Source organism: Chiloscyllium punctatum, chromosome 5 (genome assembly GCF_047496795.1).
Source record: "Chiloscyllium punctatum isolate Juve2018m chromosome 5, sChiPun1.3, whole genome shotgun sequence".
Lineage (NCBI taxonomy): Eukaryota > Metazoa > Chordata > Chondrichthyes > Orectolobiformes > Hemiscylliidae > Chiloscyllium > Chiloscyllium punctatum.
In genome coordinates, this window is record NC_092743.1 from 66,160,723 (window position 1) to 66,186,507 (window position 25,785).

The 25,785-nt window shown below is 37.4% G+C and overlaps 1 protein-coding gene across 4 annotated transcripts in view; it reads right to left on the reverse strand.

Annotated features, from left to right (window-relative positions):
* prkdc (protein kinase, DNA-activated, catalytic subunit) overlaps nt 1–25,785 on the reverse strand; it is a 255,219-nt gene that overhangs the window by 224,599 nt on the left and 4,835 nt on the right. For all 4 annotated transcript variants that reach the window (XM_072570496.1, XM_072570494.1, XM_072570493.1 and 1 more), the window contains exons 2-14: nt 20,425–20,501; nt 19,547–19,639; nt 18,906–18,980; nt 15,298–15,397; nt 14,381–14,493; nt 13,877–13,976; nt 13,734–13,789; nt 12,169–12,199; nt 10,298–10,455; nt 4,357–4,503; nt 2,407–2,571; nt 1,559–1,727; nt 603–652 (exon numbers count right to left, since the gene is read on the reverse strand). In XM_072570496.1, the coding sequence (XP_072426597.1) occupies nt 603–652; nt 1,559–1,727; nt 2,407–2,571; nt 4,357–4,503; nt 10,298–10,455; nt 12,169–12,199; nt 13,734–13,789; nt 13,877–13,976; nt 14,381–14,493; nt 15,298–15,397; nt 18,906–18,980; nt 19,547–19,639; nt 20,425–20,501 (1,334 nt within the window). The remainder of the gene's footprint in view (nt 1–602; nt 653–1,558; nt 1,728–2,406; nt 2,572–4,356; nt 4,504–10,297; nt 10,456–12,168; nt 12,200–13,733; nt 13,790–13,876; nt 13,977–14,380; nt 14,494–15,297; nt 15,398–18,905; nt 18,981–19,546; nt 19,640–20,424; nt 20,502–25,785) is intronic.

Sequence of the window (25,785 nt, forward strand, 5' to 3'; positions counted from 1 at the left end):
TTCCTCATTCCTGAAGAAGGGCTCATGCCCGAAACGTCGATTCTCCTGCTCCTTGGATGCTGCCTGATCTGCTGCGCTTTTCCAGCAACACATTTTCAGCTCTGATCTCCAGCATCTGCAGTCCTCACTTTCTCCTCGAAGAAAATAACAGAGGTGCCAAATTTCTGAAGACCAACAGTTAAGGAACTACTAAATTTTGCACTGTCTTTGGTGGAACATTGCAGGATAAAAACACAAATGTCAATCAAGAAAGGTAGCAATAGTTAAAGTGGCAAGGCACAGGATCAGCTCACTAAGTATTTTAATACTTACAGTTTAGGAAACAAAGACATTTTCTACACATTTTAAATACTGAGCACAACAGATATTGTCTCTGAACTAACGTTTTGTTAATACCGGCACAAAATTCCTTTCTTGCTACATTAACAGAGGCATTGGCTCCTATTGAGAATATAACTTTCGGTGCCTCGGTTTAATTGTGATCAAAAGAATTTCACTCTCATTCCTTAAGCAATTTTATGCTAATATTTACACATGCAACTTTAGTGCATCTGGTCATGATTGTTGTCGAAGGAAGCAGAGGTCATGGAGATTTTTCTTACCCCTGGAAGCAGAACTGGCTTTGAACAAACACGAATTAGACCTTGATGCACTGAAACAGAATATTTTTAAAAATTTAAAATAAAACAATAACTAACAAAATGTAAATGGGCCAGTTACAGACAAGGGTACAGTTTCAATTCATTTTTGTGCAACAGTCATAAGAACAGTGAGAGTAGTTTCCACAAATAGAACTTTGAAATTTTGATTTGGCACTCCTGAATTGATTGCCAGATGTTTAAGAACAATCTTAACACTTCTGCCATGTTACAGTTTCTCATATTGCTTTAAGTAGAAACTTGATGTGGGTCAATAATCATCAATACAATAGTAATGAACTTATTTTTCATTACATCAACAGGTATGTGTATAAGCACAAAATGTTCTTGCTCCCAATCTGAACAGCAAAAGTCAGTTTCAATTTGAATCTATAATAATAGAAAAAAATTAGAAATACTAAATCAAAACATTAAACTCTTCACTGCTTCTGAAAACAATTCTCACTGCTCTTACAAAATTTGCATAAAAACAGAACAGATTGATGATCTTAGTCACAGAAAGGAACAGAAATGCAAATTTCTCAGCACCTAACTGAAAATTGCCAGTCACCCTACTTGGTCTCTGAATTTCAACATATTTCCATAAGAATGGTTCGAAGCTGCTAATTTCTATTGTATAAACTGATTAAGCACATCAAAACGCATTCAGTGACATCAGGCTACACAACAGTTTCTTTGAAGCCACAAAAGTGCCCTTAATGTAATCCTATGTCAACACATCTTGGGAATATTTTGGCAGTCCAGCCAAAGTGATCATTCCCAGTGTTGACACAAGCTCTATGAAACCCACCATTGGTAAATAGACACAAGTTTGCAAATCACCAATGCAGACAGTGCACCGCTGACAAGAGACTGATGGAACAGTTTAACAAATTTGAATATTGGGGATTGGTACTGACCTACAGTGCTAATAAAACTCCAGAGAACAGGGCCCTTTCCTGCAAGGGCTATGAACAGTTTAATTATGGAATGACAACAAACTGGCTGCATCCGCACACTGTACAGTGGGAAGCTGTCAATCTGAACAACCAACAGACGTTCTAACACAGAAGTATAAATGTCAGGGATCTGCAAAGGAAAAGTACATCCAATAATTATTAAAATGCAAATGACATTTTTAAAAATAATTCAGAATATACAAATAGTTAACAAGCTTTTTTTTTGTTCTGTGTTATCACCACTAAATGCAACTGAATTTGCCTTTCACTGTTTTAAAAATTGCAGTGCAAATGAGTATTTTAACTAGGTTTTGAGGACCAATTTTAACAATAAATTAGGCTCTTCAGTGACTAAAATATTAATTCTACTTATTCTAGGCAATCTTGTATTCCATGGTGCAGAGTAGGAAGACATGGCCTATAGGTGCGATTCCTATGTGGTGAGCTTCAAATCTCAGCCCTACAACTAGTGAATATACCAAACAGAAGTAGGATTCAGCAATCATAATGATGATGATAAAACAAAAGATTTACTCACCTTCAAGTGACTGTACAGTGTGTGGCAATGGAAATTATTCTTTTAAAAAATCAAGATGTAAATGAAATATTTACTTGAAATCATCAATGATTTCACAGCTTTGCATATATTGCCATTAAAAGATCATTCATAATCAATTAAATAAGTTGAGAACTACAAATTAACTTTGAACTTACATGCATTCTCAAAACACAAAACTCTACAGGAAAAAAAAAGACAAATATGGGATGATTACAAATTTTCCAAAGAAAATAACACCACATCAACTTACTTTGTCCATGTGGAAGATGACACTTGCAATCGAGTCTAAGAAACTGGGAAGCTGATAAATATTGTCATCCTCTGTGTCTGCCTCAGTGAGATACATCTGCTTACAACGCTGAATCAGCTCCGTGTACATGAAGTCAACATGATGAGAATCCACAGCCTTACAGGGCTATATCACAGAATAAGGGAATCACATAAAATAATTTGAGTCTGCATTGAGACTGTACTATTGTCATTGAGTTCATCCAAAATAAATATTGCACTCCCAGAAAGTACTTAAAAAGATATTGATCTGATGCTTTAATTTTCAACATTATTTCTGTTGGATTGTTACATACCAGTTGCAGTACATAAAGAAACTACCTTGTGCATTTGTTTGTGCCATCTCTCCACTCTCACTTTGAAAACTAATTCCACTGTCACATCCCCTCCCTCAAGCCTTCCACTTCAAATCCTTGGCAATTTTTTCCTTAAAAGAAGTTAGGTCTCCAAATTATAAAAAGAATTTTGAGTTACCAGAGAAAGTATAAAGAAAGCACAACTTAAACAATACCAAAAATCAAATGGTTACATCTAGCATGTAAGACTGAATTAGACTGGGGTTCTTTACTCTACATGGTAGGAGGGTAATGGGTTGAGTCAGGAGCTCATCAGGATGGTTTGGATAGTGAGGTTGGGATTCTTGTTGAATCAGGTGGTCAGGGGGATACTTTGGTTGGATTGGATGTGATTGGGGGGGATCAGGGAGTAAAATCTATTTTTCCCCTGGAGTTAGATGGGAATTTCTGTCCAACATTTCCTGCCCAATTATTCAATTAAGTACGTGATGGAAGAAACCTGTTGAAGTCTTCGTCATTCGCTCAGGTTTGGAGACTTTTGTGGAGAGTCACAGGGAGCAGGTGAATTGCCTATCAGACATTCAAACTTCTTGGGTGATTCCCACCTAAGTGGGCAGGCCCAGGACATTAGGGGAGTCCCAATGCACATCTTGGATAATACCTCCAGTATACAACAGTTTGCAGACACTAAATCTGTGCCATTTTGCCTTTTCAGGAGGAGTTTGTCCACCCTAAAAAAAAATCACACCCCATCTAATTTAGAACTATAATACTGTTCCTTCACTGACATGATTTCAAAACCATGGAACTCTTTAAAAGCACTGTAGATGCATTTATACCCCAATGACTCCAAATTTTCAAATGGCATCTCACCACCAACTTCTCAAGGGTAGTTAGGAAAAGGCAATAAATGCTGGCTGAGCTAGTAATGCCTATATCCTGGGAAGGAATTGAAAAGGCTACACAATGAATCACAGTTAGAGAACAATTAGTAAATATACAGTAGCAAAAGAAATTGCTACTTTGCACAGCAACAACCCAACATATCAAATTAGAAAAAACAGTTGTATAAAATCAAGAATAAATTCACGAGGGCAATGAATGGAGATTCACCTGCGTCCCTTAAATAAACACACCTTAAAAGTGTGGCCGTTGGGTTAGAAGGTGCTGGCTTGAAAAATGCAACTGTACAAATAAATGCTCTTAAATTTTGCAATCATTGGTTCCGGTTATATCCTTCTTATTGGATTCTAATATGTATCAGGCACTCGTAGTTCATGTGCACCATAGAGAAATAGCCAAATTTTATCTTCCTCAGTAATGCCTCAATCCTAGTAACTTAATGCAAACATTCATTAGGAATTTAACTCTCCAGTTTAATCCAAGTAAACATTATGTGTGGAAACAAAATATACCAACTGCTCTGCTGAGTAATTTTCAGTTCAACTAATGAAGCTATCACCTATTCACTGCATCATAATGCAAAAGTCAATGAGACCTTACTGTTTTGTAATACTTGAAAAATTAGCTAATATTAATGGAAAGACTTCTTTTATTTCTTTATTTGTTATGCTGTATAAACCAAGTAATAACAGGGTTAAAAAAGTGAAACATACAGCTGCAAAAAGTCCATATCCTCGGATAGCAATAGAGAGTTCTTTAGTGCTTGATTCCATTGTCCGGATAATGCTATAAAACTGTTGCATGAAGTACTGCAACTTATCTTTGTGTAAATGAGCATCTTCTGCCACTTGCAATGCAATCTGTGTATGGGAAAGATAAAGAGTGTGTGCTTAACAGCTTGGCCAGTTTGAGCAGACTGCTGATGAATTCAATGTAACAATATTACATATAGATAAATATGCAGATAAGATCACTGGCAGTGACAATGCCCCACTGCAAAACACAAAATTAGCTTTGGGATACATCTGAAGATAATCCATTATGATCAAATCGAAGGTTTTATTTGAATTAAAATAAACTCCAAGGAATGGAAAATCAGACACTACATATAACAGGCAGCTGGTCCAATATCACCCACAATACATCTCGTCAAAGCTGGGACAAAATTGCAGGATCCTCAAACACCACAATGCTTTTGTTCAAAGAAAAATTAAAAGATATTATCATTGTACCCAGGACACCGCTGTATCAAGAATGTCTTTATAATCAGAATTAACTATTGAAAGAGTTGACACATAAACAGTAGGAATCTAATTTTAGGTGAAATTGCAAATTAATTTCATTATAAAGGTGGCATTGTTTTGGTAGGAGGAATAAGGAGGCCACACACTAAGTATTAACTGGTAAATGGAGCAAAAGAATTTGGAAGTGTAGATAGACAAATAATTAAAACCAACAATGCTGGTTAATAAAGCCATAATAAAACCAACAAAACAATAAGATACATTCCAAGTCTTGTCAAAATGTTTAAAATCTGACCACATATGAACGCCATGAGTCGGTCTCATCTCCATATTAGAAGGAGAGAGTTAGAGACGCTAGAGGAGGGTAAATATTTATGCCATATGTCCCAAAGACTGTTTGATCATATCAAAACACATATTCCTTCAAATTTCACACTGGGCTAAATAGTTAACTGTAACCAAATGGCCCACAGTTGCAAAAGTCAGAAGATAGAATAAAATGTTCCCAGTTTCTGAAAGATGTGGGCAATGACAATAAGTTGGGAGATTATTGCAAGAATGGAAAATGAGATTCTCATAATGGAGAGAAAAGATCCAATTTTCCGCTCAAAGTTTCATCAGTTAGATGAAAATCTTGTTAGTAGGAGGTAAGGGTTCTATTTGCAGATATTAAAATCTCAATTTAATTTCACCTCATTTATATGCAGGTTGCTATTCTTTCAGGTAGCAGTGAGAAAACAGACTGCACCTATGTCTGGCTTGAAACTCAGAGCATCAATGTCTTCTCCATGCTTCGATGTTGTTACAACTATTCCTTGGGTGAGGCCACCCAGTTTGTTATGAATGCAAACAAGATACCTCAAACCATTAAGCTCTTGAGATGAGGAGGAGTGAACCGGCTTCTCTTGATTATTTACCTACCCCCACAGTTGGTTACAACTAGTTTAATTTTAAAAGGACCTCGTCCCTTGTAGGTAACCTTTTTTCCAGAATTAAATGAACATGTTTTAAAAGAAGCCAATTTAACCAGGCTGCCTTGAACTAACATGAAGGGTGAGCCTACTAATTGTAAAATGTGAGAAGAAATAATAGCAACATACATGTAAACAGATTAGAAATAACCATTGAATCCAAAAGAGAAAAACCTGAAAAAAAAACACCTTATTTTTTGGACAGTAGATAGTTAAACGTTAACATTAGTAGTTGAATGGTTAACTTTAAGACTTTTGGCTTTGTAAGTGACTGAAACTCTTTTATCTTGATTCTTTTCGGCAGTAGCTGACTGGCACCACTTGGAGTTAATAACCACTTCCGTTTCTTTACCTGCAGCGTACGGGTGTTTAAACAGCTGGCCTCAGAGATAACAGCCTCACGGGAAAATAGTCCACATACCAGTGAGTCAGGTTACCAGCTGACATAGATAAGGGTCGAAGCCACTTTTAACTCCTGTCCTTAAATTGCAATTATGGCTCTTGCCTTCACAACAGTTTTTTTTTAAAGTATCATGCTCATAGTTAAAAAAAAAAATCACACAACACCAGGTTATAGTCCAACAGGTTTAATGGGAAGCACACTAGCTTTCGGAGCGATGCTCCTTCATCAGGAGATAGTAATCATCACGCTCACATGCTGAGATAAGCCCAGGAGATAAGAAGTTTGGTTTGTAGTGCATTTTCTCTCTCTCTCTCTGTCTCCAAGCAGTCACAGAATGTACATTTGCAGTCAACTTTTCACTATATTCCTTTTACTTAAAGGGCATGTTGTATTGCAAAAAGAATTGTGGATATTGGAAATCAGAAGCAAAAACAGAAATAGTTGGGGAAACTCAGGTCTGGCAGCATCTGTGGAGAGAAAGCAGAATTAACATTTTGGGTCCAGTGACCTTTCCTCGGCATCACTGGACACGAAACATTAACTCTGCTTTCTCTCCACAGATGCTACCATACCTGCTGAGTTTTCTCAGCAATCTCCAAAGTTGTAATCAAACTTAAAATGCTCAAAGGTAATCTGACATCATGTCCCACAGTCATGACAATGTTAGCACCATTCCCAATCCATCAAGACATGCTCCATGGGCTACGACCACCTGCAACCTATATCCACGAAGTTGGGGGGCTTGTCCATCCTCAGTCAAGAAAGGTGGTGAGATGTGCTGAATGAGTGAGCACAAGTACGGGGTGGGGGGGGGGGGGGGGGGGGTTGAAGGCTGTGTTTTTTTTCTGGGGAATGGGAAATGATGGGATGGGTGAGAACATTGAGTGAAGATAACACATGCAACAGTGATCATGAGAGACCCAAGTGCTTTGGTGGGAGATGGGTGCAGTAATGGAGTGAGAGTGTGAGGTAGCAGAGAGAAGATGATGGCACTTTCCTGTGTGAAGCAGACAAAGTCATTCAACTCCTTTCTGCATTATTGCATGTTCCTCCATCCTGTGGATACCACACTGAACCAGGTGGCTACTTCTGGCCAAGCTCGCAACTGCTGGTGTTGTGATATCCTCTAGTGGTCCTGTGTAAAAAAGATGTTACCCCTCTACATGGCTCCATCCACCAGGATCTCCAGTCTCCATATTCGAAATGGGGTATCAACTTGCCATACTCAACCATGGCATTTGGAACAGCAAAGCAATACAAAAAGGGCAGTTCTTGACTTGTAGTATTTGAACCAGTGTACAACTGGGTTTAAAAGAAGTTATAAATAACACAACACCGGGTTATAGTCCAACAGATTTAATTGGAAGCACACCAGCATTCAGAGCGACGCTCCTTCATCCGGTGATAGTGGAGGGCTCAATCCTAACAGAATTTATCGCAAAAATTTACAGTGTGATGTAACTGAAATTATACATTGCAAAATTGATTGTCTGTTAAGCCTTTCATCTGTTAGAATACAGTGATAGTTTCACTTCTTTCATGTGTAAATCACAAAACCTTTTATTAAAAAAGTTGCATTCTCGGGTTAGCTGTTAACAATGGTGATAGCTAGACAATATGTTGAAGGTGTTGGCCCCGTGTTCTCGGTCTATGCCCGCATAAACATCATGGCATAGACAGAGAACACAGGGGGCCAACACCTTCAACATATTGTCTAGCTATCACCATTGTTAACAGCTAACCCGAGAATGCAACTTTTTTAAAAAAAGGTTTTGTGATTTACACATGAAAGAAGTGAAACTATCATGGTATTCGAACGGATGAAAGACTCAACAGACAATCAAGGTATGTTTCAATGTATAATTTCAGTCACATCACATTGTAAACTTTTGCTATAAATTCTGTGCCTTACAACCGTGTCCTCCAATATCACCTGATGAAGGAGCGTCTTTCATCAGGTGTGCTTCCAATTAAACCTGTTGGACTATAACCTGGTGTTGTGTGATTTTTAACTTTGTACACTCCAGTCCAACACCGGCATCTCCAAATCAGATTTAAATAAAGCACCATGGCTGTGAGGTGTTAGCACTGATGAACACTCTGCCATTGCTAAGCACATATTGTGAAAGAGCGATGACATATAATCATACAACACAGAAAAAGACTCTTCGGTTCAATTCATCCATGCCGACCAAGTTTCCCAAACTAAACTAGCCCCGTTTGCCTGTATTTGGCCCATATCTCTCTCAATCTGACCAAACGTCTTTTAAATGTTGTACTGGCACTTGCATCTACCATTTCCCCTAGCAGTTCATTTCACATATGAATCACCCTCTGTGTGAAAATGTTGTCCTCAGGCACCTTTTAAATCTCTCTCCTCACACCTTGAAAACAGTTTTAAACCCCGTTACCTTTGCTATTCACCTTATCTATGCCCCTCATGATTTTATAAACCTCTCGGAGGTCATCCCTCAACCTCCTATACTCCAGTGAAAAAAGTCGCAGCCTATCCAGCCTCTCCTTATAATTCAAACCGTCCAGTCCCTGTAACATCCTTGTAAATCTATTCTGCATCCTCTCCAATTTAATAATATGCTTCCTATAGCAGGGTGACCGGAAATGTACACAGAATTTCAAAAGTGGCCTCACCAACATCCTGTACAACTGCAACATGACATCCCAATTCCTATACTCAATGGTCTCAGCAATGAAACAAACACTCCAAAAACCTTCCTTACCACCCTGTCTACCTGTGATGCAATTTTCAAAGAACTATGTCATTGAACCCCTAGATCTCTGTTCTATACCCAGGACCCTACCATTAACTGCATAAGTTTTGCCCTTGTTCATCTTATCAAAGTGCAATACCTCATATTTATGCAAACTAAACTCCATCTGCCACTCCTCGACCCATTGGCCCAATCGATCAAGACCCCTTTGTAACCTTAGATCATCTTCTTCACTATCCATTATACCACCAATTTTGATGTCATGCACAAACCTACTAACCATGCTTCTTAAATTCTCATCCAAGTCATTTGGATAAATGATGAAGAACAATGGATCCAGCACAGATCCCTAGTGCCTACTTAATAAGATGCACGACAGAAAATTGTCGAAGCAAAGTTACCAGGCATCAATGCAACAGCTTAAAATTGACACTTGGCAAAAGTGTGGGAAAATTCAGCCTGTAGTGTCCAACATTACATCTGATTCTTATGTTGGACAAAACTTATTAAATAATACTGATCATATTAACAACCTAATATTGATCATGTTCATAACACAAACAACCAATTTAAGATCATGACTCACTTACAGATGCCAGAGCCATATATATTCACATACAAGGTCCTGTCTTTCGCAGACTGAAAGATCACGTCCACACATTGCAATTGAACAATGAGGGTCAACCACTCTCTACAGCACTCCCAAATTTGCCTGGTTCGAATTTAAATAAAAACAAATCGGTTCAATATCTGAATTGATTGCGGATAGTGAACAGTTAACTATCGTGGCTGTTGTGGTACAGATTACCATTAGCATCGAAGTTGGTAGTTAAACAGTCAATTTCAAGTTTTTGGCTTTCTCGGTTGACTGAAATTCTTTGAGTATGATTTCTTTTGGCATGACTCAGAGTGAAAAAGACTGTTAACTGTTTCGAAATGCATTCTTCTTGGCAATGCTCTACCAACTAGGGTCTCATGCCAACCAATCACCCAATTGTTCCTGTCAGATTTGATATTCTTGGAATTCTGTCCTGATGAGTATAAGATGAAAGTTGATAACATAACTCTCTTCTCAACATCTTTTCATTATGTTTAAATGAAACAATGGTTTCACTTCTTATAAGTTATAGACATAAATTTGTTGAAAAAAACCCAAGACAAATGACCAGCTTATGAGGATTGCTGCACAGCTTCCAGAAAGAGGAAGTTAGATGAAGAATTTTTTTATTAACCTGTCAGGTACGTCAAGAATGTATTACTTGCAAACTCCATTCGAATAGTACAGGAATTAAAGGAAAATTTATTACCTCTTTCAGGAAACTCTCAAGAGCCGCATAGCCAGCTTTTTTCATTTCAATATTTGTATGGCCACACCATTTTGACATTGTTTCAAACAGTACTTGGTAACTGTCCAGGAGGCAGGTCTTGAACTGGTTGGCATGTAGTGTGAACAGGCGCAACCCAGCTAAAAACAGAAAACAAAAAGTGTTGAACTCTTGGACATCCTGCTGGCACATTTATTCAATTTCCCCTTAACAACTATTTACAGCTGTAGCAATTGCTTAATTTATAAATTTGTAAGCACATCTCAAAATAACCAAGTTGAACAGGGGGAGAAATTAACATTTAAATGTATAATGTTGTATTGAACAATAGAGGCCATAAAGATGCCAAATTCAATCTCTGGTATTTGTTGTTCAATAGCAACCAGGTTGGTATGCTACAATCTATTCGTATCCAACACAAGATAAGCAGCAACATATTTTTACATCTTGAGCATTATCATGTGATTCTGTATGCACAAATACACAGAGGAACCTCGATGATCTGGCATTTGACTATCCAAATTTCGGATTATCTGGACAAGAGCACAAGGTCCCGATGCTTGGTTAAACTGTGTTATCCAGCATTCGATTAACCAAACAAAATACTCATGCCCATGTCATTCAGATAATCAAGGCTCCTCTGTACAATGAGGATGGGATAAATTGCATGGCACTTGATGCTGAAATAGCTGTCCAATATTCAATGAACAACTGCTCATATTAAGAATGGCCATCTGAGTCTGTTGTCAAAAGAGCTGCCAACCTTTTTAAACTTGGTTTTGACACATGCTGGGCAACGTCAAGATAAAATGAAAGTGACAAGTTCATTACAAATTTAAACAATATAATTATCAGTTTTCCGTATATTTTCCGGTGTTTACTGTCTTTAATACCACTTCCAAAGTTGGGATCCATTTGATGAATATTGATCGACGTCTGTAATCAAAACATTTCAAATTTCAAATGGTTTTTGTGTTATGATCCCAGCTGGTAGTACTATTAGAAAAGCCAGATCTCAAATGAAAATTTGGTTTGCTAGGTCATATTTTGCCTGGTTGGTTTTTAAACAAGGTGACCTTTCACTGAAACACACAATGCTGTATATTTGGTTTAACAAAAACAAAAGATTTACATATAACAAATGTTTAAAGATTTTGAAACACATGGTAAAAACACAACTCTGTTAGTTCCAAAAGCATTGCATTATAAATTCTCAAACAGCAGAGAGGATTTCTTTCTCTATCCCACATATGGATTGGCTCAGTTGCGGCTGCAATTCCTGGTTAAATTGATAACTCTTCCTTGATTTAATAGAAAAATGAGCTTTGACAGTTTCACTACTTCATGACTGCTGGGTTGTAACCAAACACTTCTGGCCTTGAACTTTTAAAGTAAACTCTATACACAGTCCTAAATTACCTTTCTCTCTCTCAGGAGCAATCTTTTCAGCTATTCAACTTCAGTCAAGATGTCTGAAAACCTGCCCAAACTAAAACTAAAAAGTTATGTGTATTTCGCATAGAAAGAAACTATTTTAGAACCTTCTGTCTAAAAGCTTAATTCATCACACTGTTTCCTTTGTTTGCTTGTAAACTCTCCCAAAGTAAACAAAACTCCATTACTCATCAGAATGTCTCCCTCTAATATGGTGTTTCAAAATAAATCATCATGGTTTCAGAAATACCTACAAGTTGATCATTAAAACCCTTCAGACACTCAAAAATCCCATGTGCCATTAGTTCAAAAGCCAAAACTCCAAAATGAAACACATTAAAATATACATAAACCACGTAGCTTACATCATAATTGTACACATTTGAAGGAGTGATATAAATTAATCAAAAATATCTTACCTAAAGGAACAGCATATCTCTTTATGTCGATCTGTAAAATGAAACACAATTATTTTATTGAAACATACCATTCTGTGTTGCTACTGAATAGTAACATTCGTCATCTTCTGCTTTTCAGAGGCACTGGACAGTCTATTGCTTCTACTACTGCTTTGTATCCAACAGCATTGCACCCAGTTTTTTTTCAGAAATGAAAGAAAAAAGGGAGGCAAAGAGGAAAATAGAGCGAAAAAGAGAGGGGGGAGAGAGAGTGAGAGACTTAATCTCTTGCTTGTCAATAACTCCCATCAAGTATATTAGTTGATGGAGGCCCAGTACTTTGTGACTAAAATTTTCATTTCCTTAGAAACACTACTTGCAATAAGTCTGAAAACAATACTCGTCTGACTTGGGTGGGTTAGATATCCCTCCAACTGGAAACAGCAAATATGCATATTAACTGAGTTATTGCTGTGTGTGGTGTTGTTCATCAATCCAATGCTCTTTTAGGAGTCATCTTTGCCTTGTGTCAAAACAATCATTATGTGAGTCAACCTGCCAACATTTGTGCAACCGCTGTTTACTACTATCAGCATATCTAACATATGTCCTTATTCATTGATATGTAGGCAAAATACAGTTAGAATAGGCAACTTCTGTAAGCAGAAAAAACAAAGCCAAATTGAATCAGCACCCTCAAAAATTATTCATAATGTTGTACAAAACTAAGGTAACCAAAGCCCAGCATGGTAAGTCCAAAGTGACTATATACTCTCAAATACTTTGTTATTGCAGGAACTTAAATTCAAAGTTATTTTCACTTTTTTTAAATCAATGTTTTGGTTAGTAGATGGAGAGATAGGATTTCAAATGTTCTGGATCAGGTTACATTACAATATTTTGTAAAATGGTTTTGAACAATAAGATTTTTTGGATACACAGCAGTTGCCCAACCTGATCTTATATTATTGATCAATAAATGTACCAACTGGTGTGGGTTGATTTGGTTTCTCACTTTCCTCCTCGCTCCAGCAAAGAGAATGAGATTAGGACCTCACTCCATCAGGAAACAATTTGAAAGGGTGGTAGAACACAATCCTAGGGTACTCTGTTCATTTTCCAAAAACTATTTCCCACTGGTTACTCAGTAAGAATCATGTAATGCTTATAAATTGCATATAATTAAAACTAAAATATTAGTTTTCCTAAAATTTAACTAAAGCCCAAGCTTGTACATGAAGTGCAAAATCCTAATGGACAATGGAAAGTAAATTATCCAATTACTGTCATATCAAGCCAAACACTTATATATTAGATTATTCATCTCTGAAATCACAATATATGTATTAATCCTGCATTTAAAACAATGTTTTGGAAAAGCAATACCTTCAGATATCATGCTCTCGTTAATGTCCCACTACCACCTTGGCAGTTTGCAAACTTCATAGGTCCTTCAGCTAAATTGTGTCTGAAACAACACTGACACTTTGGCACTAAGATTTCTCAATTACCCCAAGGCAATGTTTAACCTTAATGCAGTTACCCTTCCAATGAGCAAACATTTTTCTACACACTTTTGAACTAACCTTTAAATTTATGGCTTTCACTGCACAGTCAAAAATTTCTTTTGATGTTCTTGGATCTAAAAAATACATATACAAGTAGTTATATTTTTCATGTTGTTGGAGTGCAAGTCAATATTTCAACATAATTTAAACAAGAAACTCACCTTCCTCAATGGATTTAGTGAAGTTTACCATAAGTGCTATTAACCCTCTAAGACAGCCTGACACCACCAGAAATTTGGGCTGTCTTGTTGCAGAGGTCATCTGAAGAGCGAGAAATTGTAAAAAATTTTATAAAAAGGCTTAACAGTTTCACAGCAAAAAAGAAACCGAGAATATCTTCTCGCTGACCTGTCTAAAAAGACAAGCCTATCAGTACATATTATACCACAGTGACAGATTGAGTACACCTCATTTACAGATCAGTGTATCCCCTATTTTCCTTGGGAAAAGCTATGGGAGACTGGCAATACATGGAAAACAGTAGCTAAGTATATCACCTTCAACATTTATTTTTCTATAACATAATCAATGCAAAGACAAAACAGAGGGCACGCAATTTCTGCACCTGGTGGAAAGACGACGTTGAGGGGTAAAAACATCTAAAAATAGCAATGCTTAAAAACAAAATTGTACATTACAAAAAAAAAAGAGGATTTCAAACTCACCTGTATTTTCAATTCATTCAAGTAGGCACGATAAAGCTTTTCTGAATTATCAAGCATTTCAGTAGGCTGCACTTCAGCTAAAACACCCAACAGCTCATATACTTTCTCCAACACTGTGAAACAAGTCATTTAAAATAAATATTAATACAAACATCTTTGTTTCTTATAAAGGTTTCCATAAATAAATGACTGTTATATTTATTAAAATGTATAAAACATATGACTTCCAGAATAAGCAAACATGCCTATAGCTATTGAAGACCATAGACTGGTGTTTTAGCAAATTTTACTCATTGAAGTGAATGATAGTTTCATGCTGAAAAATGGCACACCTTCCAATGATTACTGTGTCACACTTATCCATTTACCATGCCAAACATCCAATTCCACTTCAAAGTAACACTGCCAGTTCTGACGGCAGTAAACATTCCTAAATCAATCATAGCACTGATGAATTATAACATGGATTATCACTGTATTATCCTAAACATGGCAAGCAAATCTCTGCATGCTGCATTACCCCCTCCTTTTGCATTGTGATGTCATCTTTTTTATCAAACTGTATGATCTTTTGAAAGGAAGACTGGATCATCTGTTCCTATTTAGGAGTTGTAACTGCCATACGTTATTTCTGAATGCCATTAACATGCATTTCACCAGAGATCTTGGAGGGGATTTGTTTGATATGAAATAGCAGAAATTGCCAGATACAGAGATTAAAACTGCCAATCTATTTCCATTCTCCCATTTTCTTAAAATATTATATGATGAAAATAGAAAGTGGTAGAATTTTTAGAAAATCTTGCAGTGGCTTGCTAATGGTCATATGGTTATTCACAGTTTTAAAAAAAGGATCAGAAATGTTGCCTTTTGTGCTTCTCTAACAAATGGTTAATATGAAGTAAAAATAAACACACCTGTGTCTGGAAGTTTGCTCTTCTGCGCCAATTCCCCGTAGAATTTATTGAACATGTCTCCGATTTTAAATTCTTGAAGACAGACTTTACTGTGTAACAACTGAAATTTTCATCTGAATGTTATTTATTTTTTTGATAAATGAAAAAAGCAAATTACACAACAGTTATTCGATGTGCTAGAGTTATACTTCAAGTTAACTTTTAGCTTTAGTAGGCTTACATAAATAACAAGGCTTTAAAGGATCACTGTAATGGCTCAACATAATCAATGCCTTTGCACATTAATTCACTGCCAAATCTTAAAACCAAAACAGTACCAGTTGGTTAATTTCAACTAATGTTACGTACAGGCATTTAACACAAAATGTCTGTCATAGCATTGTCTTCTGATACAATTTAATACTTACAGATTTAAATGGATTTTCCAAATGATATAGCCAAACATTTTACTGCATTTCAGATGAACTACTGCAGCTCATTCAATAAAGGCAACATTCCAATTGCCTTCCACATTAGCTGCTGAATTTCAATGCATGCACAAGGACCCGCAAATCTCTCTGTGCTGCAACTTCGTACAGTCTTTTCAGATTTAAATAATATGCAGCTCTTCTTTGTGCTAAGGTGCATAACCCTACATTTGTCCACATTATATTCCCTCTGCCAAGCTTTGCCCACTTACCTAACCTGTCTATAACAATGTAGACTCTTTGAATCATCCTCACTACTTGCCTTCCCACCGTTTTTTGTCATCCACAAAGGTGTACAGAGTGCATTCACTTTCCTCATCCAAGTCACTGATATATAATGTAAATCACTGTGATAACAGGATTCCTGTAGCACTTTCACAAGTTACAGGCTGCCATCTGAAAACGCTCCCTTTATCTCTGCACTCTCTCTTCATCTAGTTCGTCAATCCTCTATCCATGCTAATGTATTGCCCCAACCATCATGGGCTCTTGCCTTATTAAGTAGCTTATCAAATGCCTTTGGAAATCCAAATATATTATATCCACTTGTTCTCCTTTATTTCTCCTGCTTGTTAACTCAAAAGCCTGTAATAAACTTGACCGACAGGATTTCCCCTTTATGAAGATATGTGACTCTGATTGATGATATTATGTATTTTAAATGCACTATTAAATCCTTTATAATAGACTCTAATATTTTTCCAATGACAGATGTGAAAACTGGCCTTTCATTGCCTACTTCTTCTCTCTCTCTTTTTAATTAAAGGTGTTATATTATCAGTTTTCCAATTCCCTTGACTTTCCAAGGATTCTTGGAAGATTACTACCAGTGCATCCATTACCCTTTTAGCTATCAGCCTTTAGCTCCATTCATGTTTTAGTACTTTTTCTCTGGTGATAATTATTGAGTCTATTTGTTTGCTTTCTTGGCCCCCTTAATTATTTAGTACTTTTGGAATGCCATTAATATCCTCTACCACAAAGACTGGTGCAAAATATTTATTCAACTCCTTTCCAGTTCCTAGTTTCCAAGTATTATTTCACTAGCCTCATTCTCCAAGAGGTCTATGTTCACTCTGGCCTCTCCATTCCTTTCTCCATACTTAAAGACGATATTTAATATTACTTGCTCATTTGCTCTCATAGTCTATTTTCTCCCTGTTTATTATTTTTGGACATCTTTTGTTGGCTTTTAAAACTTTGTCAATCCCCAGTTTACCAGTAATTTCTGCCACTCTGGATTTTTTTTCTTTCAGTTGGATACTACCCTTAACTTCCTTGGTTAACCGTGGTCAGTTCATAGTTTTTCTACAGTCCTTCCTCACTTAGATATACCTTCATTATGAACCATGAACTATCTTTGTAATCTGTCTGCCATTGTTCTTCAACAATCTTTTGTGCTAAGCCACTTTTCCTAGTCCATTCCAGCAATTGTCAGCCCTCATCCTCATTTAATTATCCATAATTAGGTTTAGCACAGTTCAATCTGACACAGATTTCTCCTTCTCAAACTGAGTGTCAAATTCTACCATCTTGTGGTCACTTTTAATCTGAGATCTTTTATTAAACCTGCTTGATCACACAGTATCAGATAGAAAATAACCTGATCCTTGTTTAGATCAATGTTCTCAGAAACTGCACTGAATACACTCTATGAACTCTTCCTCATAGGTATTTTTATCAATTTGATCAAGAATCTAAATGAAGATTAAAATCAACCATGGTTCATGCAATGGTTTTTTAAAATGTATTCTTATTATATCAACATTTATTCTCAGTCCTACAAAACTGCTACTTTTAGGGGATCTATGGACTGCTCCCCCCAGTACCTCCGTCAGGATTCTACATAATCCAAACCAGCATCATGTCTTGCTTCATTGTTATTCCATCTCTCACTAACAAAGCTACTACACCATCCCTCCCTTTCTGCTTTTCACATATTCCTGAAAATTCAGCCTCCAACTTTAAGCTCTTCGTAACCGTGTCTCCATAATGGCTACAAGATCAAATCCAAAACCTCTACTTGTACTATTTAGTCATTTGTTTTGATCCGAATTCTGCAGACATTTAAGTGAAGGGCCATTAAATTTGCTTTTTTACCATTTTTCCCCTTTGACCCTATTCGTTTCCTTTTGCCTGTACACACTATCCCTCCTGACCCACTTCAGGTTTCATTAACAAAATAGTTGCCATGCAATGTTGCTGTACTCTTTTGTTTGAAAGCCTATAAAATCTCCCGAGCACCCATTCTAATTAGTTCAAAAACCTTGTTGCACCCCTAGATATTCAGATCAGCAGGGTACTGATCCCAAGTCAAGCCACTCTGAAAATTGGTTTGTCCAGTATTGCCATTAACTCTGATCATAATACTTAGTCTTTCATTGTCCATTATATAAGTAAAGTCTATCTTGTGAAAATTATCACATCAGAGCTTGTTTTAAAACATCAAAAAGCATAACTACCTTATGCTCTGAAATACTTCACTCACTACAGATGTGCTGGCAAATGTGATAGGCACTTTTCACCCCTTTTACTTTTGCCTACATGAGAAATATTAGTGCCAATAAATGGAAGAAATTTTAATTTCAGGCATCAGATATTGGTATTAAAAGTACTTCAAGTACAGTAATGCCAAATGCAGGGTAAAGGTTTCATTGTTTACCCCAACGTCCATCAGCTGCACAAGTTATGATGAAATAAATGAGAAGTCAATCTGTTCATGTCATATTGTTTAATGGGGTGAATTTGAACTAGAACAGGAAGAATTGCCCGTTATTCTCCGGATACAGCTATGGAAAATTTAGAGTATAACTGGAATTGGTACACAATTTATCCAATAATGCAGTGTTCCCCAAGGACTGCACTGAATTATCAGCCTAAATTGTGCACTTAAACCTGAGAAAGATGATTGGATGCATAGTTTTCTAAACCAGAAAGAAAGGAGCCAACTTAACTAAACTGATATTAACAAATTTATGTTCATTATATCTACTTGAGGAAATGCATGTCTAGCACACAAGGATTAACATTCATTAATTATAATCCATACTAAGCATTTTTCAAAAAGATTCTTTAAAAATCAAAGCTGATTGCTTGTGCAGTATTCCCAAAAATGAACTGAATGAGACGAAATGATCCTACCACAAGGAGGAGGTCTAAGGCAGCAACCTTACACTTTGCAGCCTTTTCTTTGGTGTATATCACAAGACACACATCCTAAAAAAAAAGACAATAAACATATATAATTCTCCTTTTCATGCATCACATACTTTCATAGCACTTCAATATTCAAGCACATAATAGTGTCCTGAGACTTTGCTGTTTTTCCTTCAATTCACTGTACAGGTATTCATAACACAGCCAAATCTGAAAACCCTTCCAACACCCAGCAAAGTTAGAATCACTTTACAAACAACTAAATTGTGCTTCCTATTTCAAATGGAGATATTCCTAGAGATACTTTGACTTAGTTGGTGAACATTCATATTCACAAAGGGCAGCAGATCACATCTTTACTTCGAAATTCATCAAGTGACACTTTATGCAGTATCATTTATTAATGTTCAAGTTATATTTACACTCTAAATGGCTTAGTTACATAATGGAGTGCTTCAGAGGAACTTTCTACACTGTAAAAATTAAAAGTGTTTAAAAAAACTATAAAAACAAAGCCGATTATTTTCATTCCCTAAGTATGCTGCCAAACTACACATATCCTGTTATACTTAACTGAGTGCATATTCACAGGTTCATTCAGAAACTGGAAGACAAAAGTCCCTTACCTTGATGTCAAGAGCATATGGTCCAACTGTCTCTTTGATCTTTTCAACAAATGCCGTAATTAACTTCAAAACTTCTTCTCTACAATCCCGAAACTGGAAGTCAAATGAGATTTTACAAATATGTTACGTAATACATTTTTAAACTAAAAACTGCTAACAACACATTTGGTCGTTGCAACGTCAGCCTTATTCAGTGATAGAATACTGATTTAAGAATCTGAAAATTGTAAATTCAAATCTCATCCAGAGACTTGAGCACAAAACCTAGGCTTACATTTCAATGAAGTAAGAGTCAATTTCTAGAATCTGGACCAAAAACAAATGTTGCGAGATCACAGAGGATCAGGCAGCATCCAAGGAGAGAAAGCAAGCTAACATTCTGAGTCTATAGGTGACTTTTCGTCAGACTCTGAGACCCAGATAATATTCAGAGGACCTGGGTGTGAATCCCACCTTAGCAGATGGTGGAATGTGAATTCAATAAATATTTGGAATTAAGAGTCTAATGATGACCGTGAATCCATAGTCAATATTCAGAAACACCAATGTGGTTCATGGTTTGGTCTGGCCGACATGTGACTCCAAAGCCACAGCAACGTGGTTGACTCTTAACTGTCCAATGAGCAATAAATGCTGGCCTAGCCAGCGACGCCCTCATCCCATTAATGAATATTTTTTACAAAGCTGCTTCTCCTGGTGTCCTAGTTAGTATTAATCTCTAAAATAGAATACCTGGTCAGTATCATACCGCTGTTTGTAGGAGGTTGTACATCTCCTAAACTGCAATTAACAACACAGGCTATCAGGCTCTTTCGCAAATTCAGCAGTTATGAAAGGTGTTATATGAATACACAACTTTCCTTGATGGAAAAACTTACCTCTTCATTGCTTAGTGATTTTCGAAGGAAAATCAGTAACCCTTCATCCTTTGAGAACACCAATGAGCTGTGTAGAGCTGTACATAAACAAAAGAAATGTGAGAATACACTATCAAAAGAAACACAAATTATTCATCACACAAAAATATGTGCGTTCATTTGAAAAATGACTAGTATTATTAGTATGAGAGTATTTACCATAACTTTGAAATATTCAACTTACTCAATACTGTAACAACAAATTAGTGTTTAAGGAGAATTTTAATTCATCAGTACACTTACAGACAGCTTGGTCAACAAACTGTAGTTACAAACTGCAGATACATTTCATATTAATATTGTATTTTGTGGTAATATTGGTGACTATAGGAAAGTGACTCTCCATCTGAGAACTCCTAGTTACTTATCCATGTTTCTTTGATCTAGTATTATGATACTGGCTGATGGTATAGCAGATCAAGTCAGACTCCAGAATGAAACCTGGCTTGTTCAATCAAAATTATGTTTTTTGTTTAATTAGTTCCTGGTGGGAATTCACAAACATATTCACACAAAGATGATTTTTTAAATAACAGAATGGAGTTTATTACAAAATGAATAAAAAGATAATCTAAATATCTACATATAGAAGCATGTTAGAATGATCTTAAATTATGCAGCAAAACAATGTTTCAGCCTGCTTCCCAACACTATCCATGATGGAAACTCGAGTTCAGTGAAATTACAGTACAGGTTCTGGTATAACACAAGTTGCATCATTGTGAATTGGCTATAATGCAACTGACAAATTGTGGACGCTGTTTGGATAACATGAACTTTCTGCTGAATGGGTATAGCAATTTTCTATAGTGCGAGGTTGCACAGGAACGCAACTGTCATGCTTTAGCAGAACGACCTGTATTCTCTAAACTCCTCACATTTTCTTTGCCATGGACTGTGGGTACAACTCAATGAATCGTTTTCAAATCTGTTGCAATGAACTTTTTCACTAATTTGTCAGCCTAAACAATTCTAATAACCTGCAGATTTCTAACTAAACTCTCCTGGTATGGAAGTTTTACAACACCGTGGGTGGCACAGTGGTGAGCACTGCTGCCTCACAGCGCCGGAGACCCGGGTTCAATTCCCGCCTCAGGCGACTGACTGTGTGGAGTTTGCACGTTCTCCCCGTGTCTGCGTGGGTTTCCTCCGGGTGCTCCGGTTTCCTCCCACAGTCCAAAGATGTGCAGGTTAGGTGAATTGGCCATGTTAAATTGCCCGTAGTGTTAGGTAAGGGGTCGATGTAGATGTAGGGGTATGGGTGGGTACGCTTCGGCGGGGCGGTGTGGACTTGTTGGGCCGAAGGGCCTGTTTCCACACTGTAAGTAATCTAATCTAAACTTTCAACTGAGATGACGTATTCCCTGAATTGACCTGAACTACTTCTGGGAGAAAAATGAAACTTACTTCTAAACTCAACAATGACGTCCTCCAAATGAAATTAAAAGCTTTCTCACTCCGAGATTCTTCTGAATTGGAAACAAAATAAATGATCACACATGTTTACCCTGCCAGAGACAAAAGGTATAAGTGTCCTTCCATCAACACTACAGGGGTCTGCAGTCATTTGCTTTCTGACAAAATATTAAATTTATTCGCTGTTCCAGAAGCTCTCTGACCTAGCCTTTTATAAACAAAATCCTTCATAGAAGTAACCAACATCCAACTGCCTCTGCTTTTAAATCTAAATTCCAAAAATGTTCTTGCACTCTTCAACACTCCAACCATTGCCAGATCAGCAAACCGTGATCAGGACAAACCTCTTAGAGTCATAGAGATGTACATCATGGAAACAGACCCTTCAGTCCAACCCATCCATGCCGACCAGATATCCCAACCCAATCTAGTCCCACCTGCCAGCACCCGGCCCATATCCCTCCAAACCCTTCCTATTCATATACCCATCCAAATGCCTCTTAAATGTTGCAACTGTACCAGCCTCTACCACATCCTCTGGCAGCTCATTCCATACACGTACCACCCTCTGCGTGAAAAAGTTGCCCCTTAGGTCTCTTTTATATCTTTCCCCTCTCACCCTAAACCTATGCCATCTAGTTCTGCACTCCCTGACCTCAGGGAAAAGACTTTGTCTACTTACCCTATCCATGCCCCTCATAATTTTGTAAACCTCTATAAGGTCGCCCCCAGCCTCCAACATTCCAGGGAAAACAACACCAGCCTGTTCAGCCTCTCCCTATAGCTCAAATCCTCCAACCCTGGCAACATCCTTGTAAATCTTTTCTAAACCCTTTCAAGTTTCACATCTTTTGAAGCCAATTTAAATCAAAACTACCAATGGAAAAGAACCAAACCAGATTGTCTGCTGTCAATTCCAAGCCTCACTACTCTTCTATCCATAAACATCACATCAAATGTCTCACCCTGTCCATTGTTTCCTCCCCTCAACAAGAAATGCAGATATTTTATTAAAAAAACGGCTGTTGATACATTTCAAAGAGTGAATGAAATGAGTTTACCAAATTCAGTACAGCGGCAAAAGCCAGATGCTGAAAAGTCACACCAAAACTGAATCATTAGCCTCTGCCATATAATGAAATAACATGGATTAGAATCCAGGTTCCCAGACTCACATTTTGACTGCAAACAGTGAGTGGAACATGGTAGTACTTTCCCAGCAGAAAGGGGAAAGCTCATTGTTTCATTTTATGCCACTCTCACATTTCCCAATGGCTTCTTGCAGAGCAAGACAGATATGAAACCGGAGAAAAACTGCAGTGGATCCTTTTATACTGGCCCTGGCCATAGTAAAGATGATTAGATACATGACAAAAGGAAGAGTTGGGAAAATAGCAGAGAAGTACAAGAGAAATAAAAGTTGACTGAGTGTGGCCTGAGGGCACGAATGAAACAATTGCTGGCTTTACCACCACAAAATGAGTGAGAAACTGTGAAGGATGGGGTCATCTCAGTGGATAATATTTGAGATAATAGAGACTAAAAAGATTTACTTTGTTGTCACACTATTATAAGGCTGGCTAATAGGACTACAGAACAAAGAAGCAGAAGTAGGCCATTCAGCCCATTGAGTCTGTACCACAATTCAATGAGATTATAGATGTGTAAATCTTCAAAATTCTCCTGCCATTTCCCTATAAATCTTGGTTCCATTGTGGATAGATTTTCAATCCTGGCCTCAAATATACTTAATGATCCAACCTTTACAACGCCTTCTTTTTTAATTCGTTGAGGGCATCGCTGGCCAGGCAGCATTTATTGCCCATCCCTAATTGCCCAGAGGACAGTTAAGAGCCAATCACATTGCTATGGGACTGGAGTCACATGTAGACCAGACCAAGTAAGGATGGCAGTTTCCTTCTCTAAAGAACATTAATGAACAGGATGGGTTTTCCCAACAATCAACAATGGATTCATACTCATCATTAGACTCTTAATTCCAGATTTTTATTGAATTCAAATTCCTCCATCTGTTGTGACAGGAGTCAAACGCACGTCCCCTGAACATCAGCTGGGCCTCTGGGTTAACAGTCCAGCAATAATGCCACTAGGCCATAGCCTCCACTTGCTGTAAAGAATTCCACAGATTCACTACCCTCAGAGACAAAATTGGGCAAGTAGTTGATGTTGTTTACATGAACTTCAGTAAAATTTTTGACAAGGTCGTGTATGGTAGACTAATTAGTAAAGTTAGATCACATTGGATGCAGGGTGAGATTGCCAACAGGACATAAAATTGGCTTGATGATAGGAGACAGAAGACCATTATGGAGAACTGTTTTTCGAACTGGAGCCTTCTGACCAGTGATGTTGCATAGGGATTAGTACTGGGTCCACAGTTGGTTACCATTTATGTGATTTGGATGAGAATATAGAAAGCACAGTAAATTTACAAATGACACTAAAACTTTCCCCTCCTTGTTACAGCCCTGCCCTTGTTTTACCAACATAACAGGGAAGAAGGCTTATCTAAGATTACAAAGAGATCTTAATCATTGGGATAATGGGCAAAGGAGTGGCAGATGGAGTTCAATTGGGATAAATGTGAGGTATTGCATTTTCATAAAACAAGGGCAGGGCTTATATAATTAACGGTAGATCCCGGGTAATGTTGTCAAACAGAGAGACCTTAAGGTTCAGATATATAGTTCTTTGAAAGTTGCATCACAGGTAGTCAGAGCGATTAAGGCGGCATTTAGCACACATGCCTTTATTGTTTATAGCTTTTGAGTATAGGAGTTAGGACATCATGTTGAGATTGTACAGGACACTGGTGAAGCCACTTCTGGAGTACTGTGTACGGTTCGGTTTGCCCTGCCATATTATTAACTTGGAGAGGGTTCAGAAAAGATTTACCAGGAGTGGAGTGTTTGAGTTATAAAAACAGGCTGAGACTTTTTTCCTACTAGAGCATAAGAGATTAAGGGGAGACCTCAGAGGTTTGTAAGGTGAATAGAAAGGGTCTTTTCCATAGGATGGGAGAGTTCTAGACTAAGCGGCATATTTTTAAGGTGGGATGAGAATGTTTTAAAAAAAGGACAAGGAGCAACGTTTTTTTTGACAAGACAGTAGTTCACATGTGAAATGAACTACCAGAGGAAGTGGTAAATGCAGGTACAGTTACAACATTTAAAAGACATTTGGATGACTACACAAATCGGAAAGGTTTGGAGGGTATAGGCCAAACGCAGGCAAGTGGGACTAATTTAGTTTGGGAACATGGCTCACGTAGACTAGTTAAACCAAAGGGTGTGTTTCCATGCTCTATGACCATCTCCGAACTAAAGGGCAACCCCTTATTCTGAGATTATGGTCTCTCGTCTTAGATGCTCCAACAAGAGGAAACAACCTCTTAACAATCAACCCTGTCAAACACAGCACTCCCTCCTCTGAGACTTGCATCCATAATTCAATGTCCATAACCAATCACTGCAATGATAGAAAGGAGAACAGCATAGAAGATTTTGACTGAGTAGCATAATGCAGGAACTGAGAAAAGGAGCCAATGATCAAACAGATTATTTCAGAGATGATAATGTACAAGGAGGAAGGGGGGAAAAAAAAAAGATACTGCTGGAAAATGCTGCCTGCATTAGAGCAGATAAGAATTGAACAAGTGAGTCTGGTTGTGGAAGTGGACCATGGATGAGAATGGAGGAGTTAACAAAACCAAATAATGTACAAAGTTAGAGTTAACTATGGTGACAAACTACAAGGGTGATTGGTGTCACAGATCAACATAATCTCAGTTGTGAGCATTGTGAAAGCCTGAATGAAGGAATTCAAACAGAACTCCAGGGGTGACAAGTCACATAAACATAGGAAGTAGCAGGAGACTACTCAGTC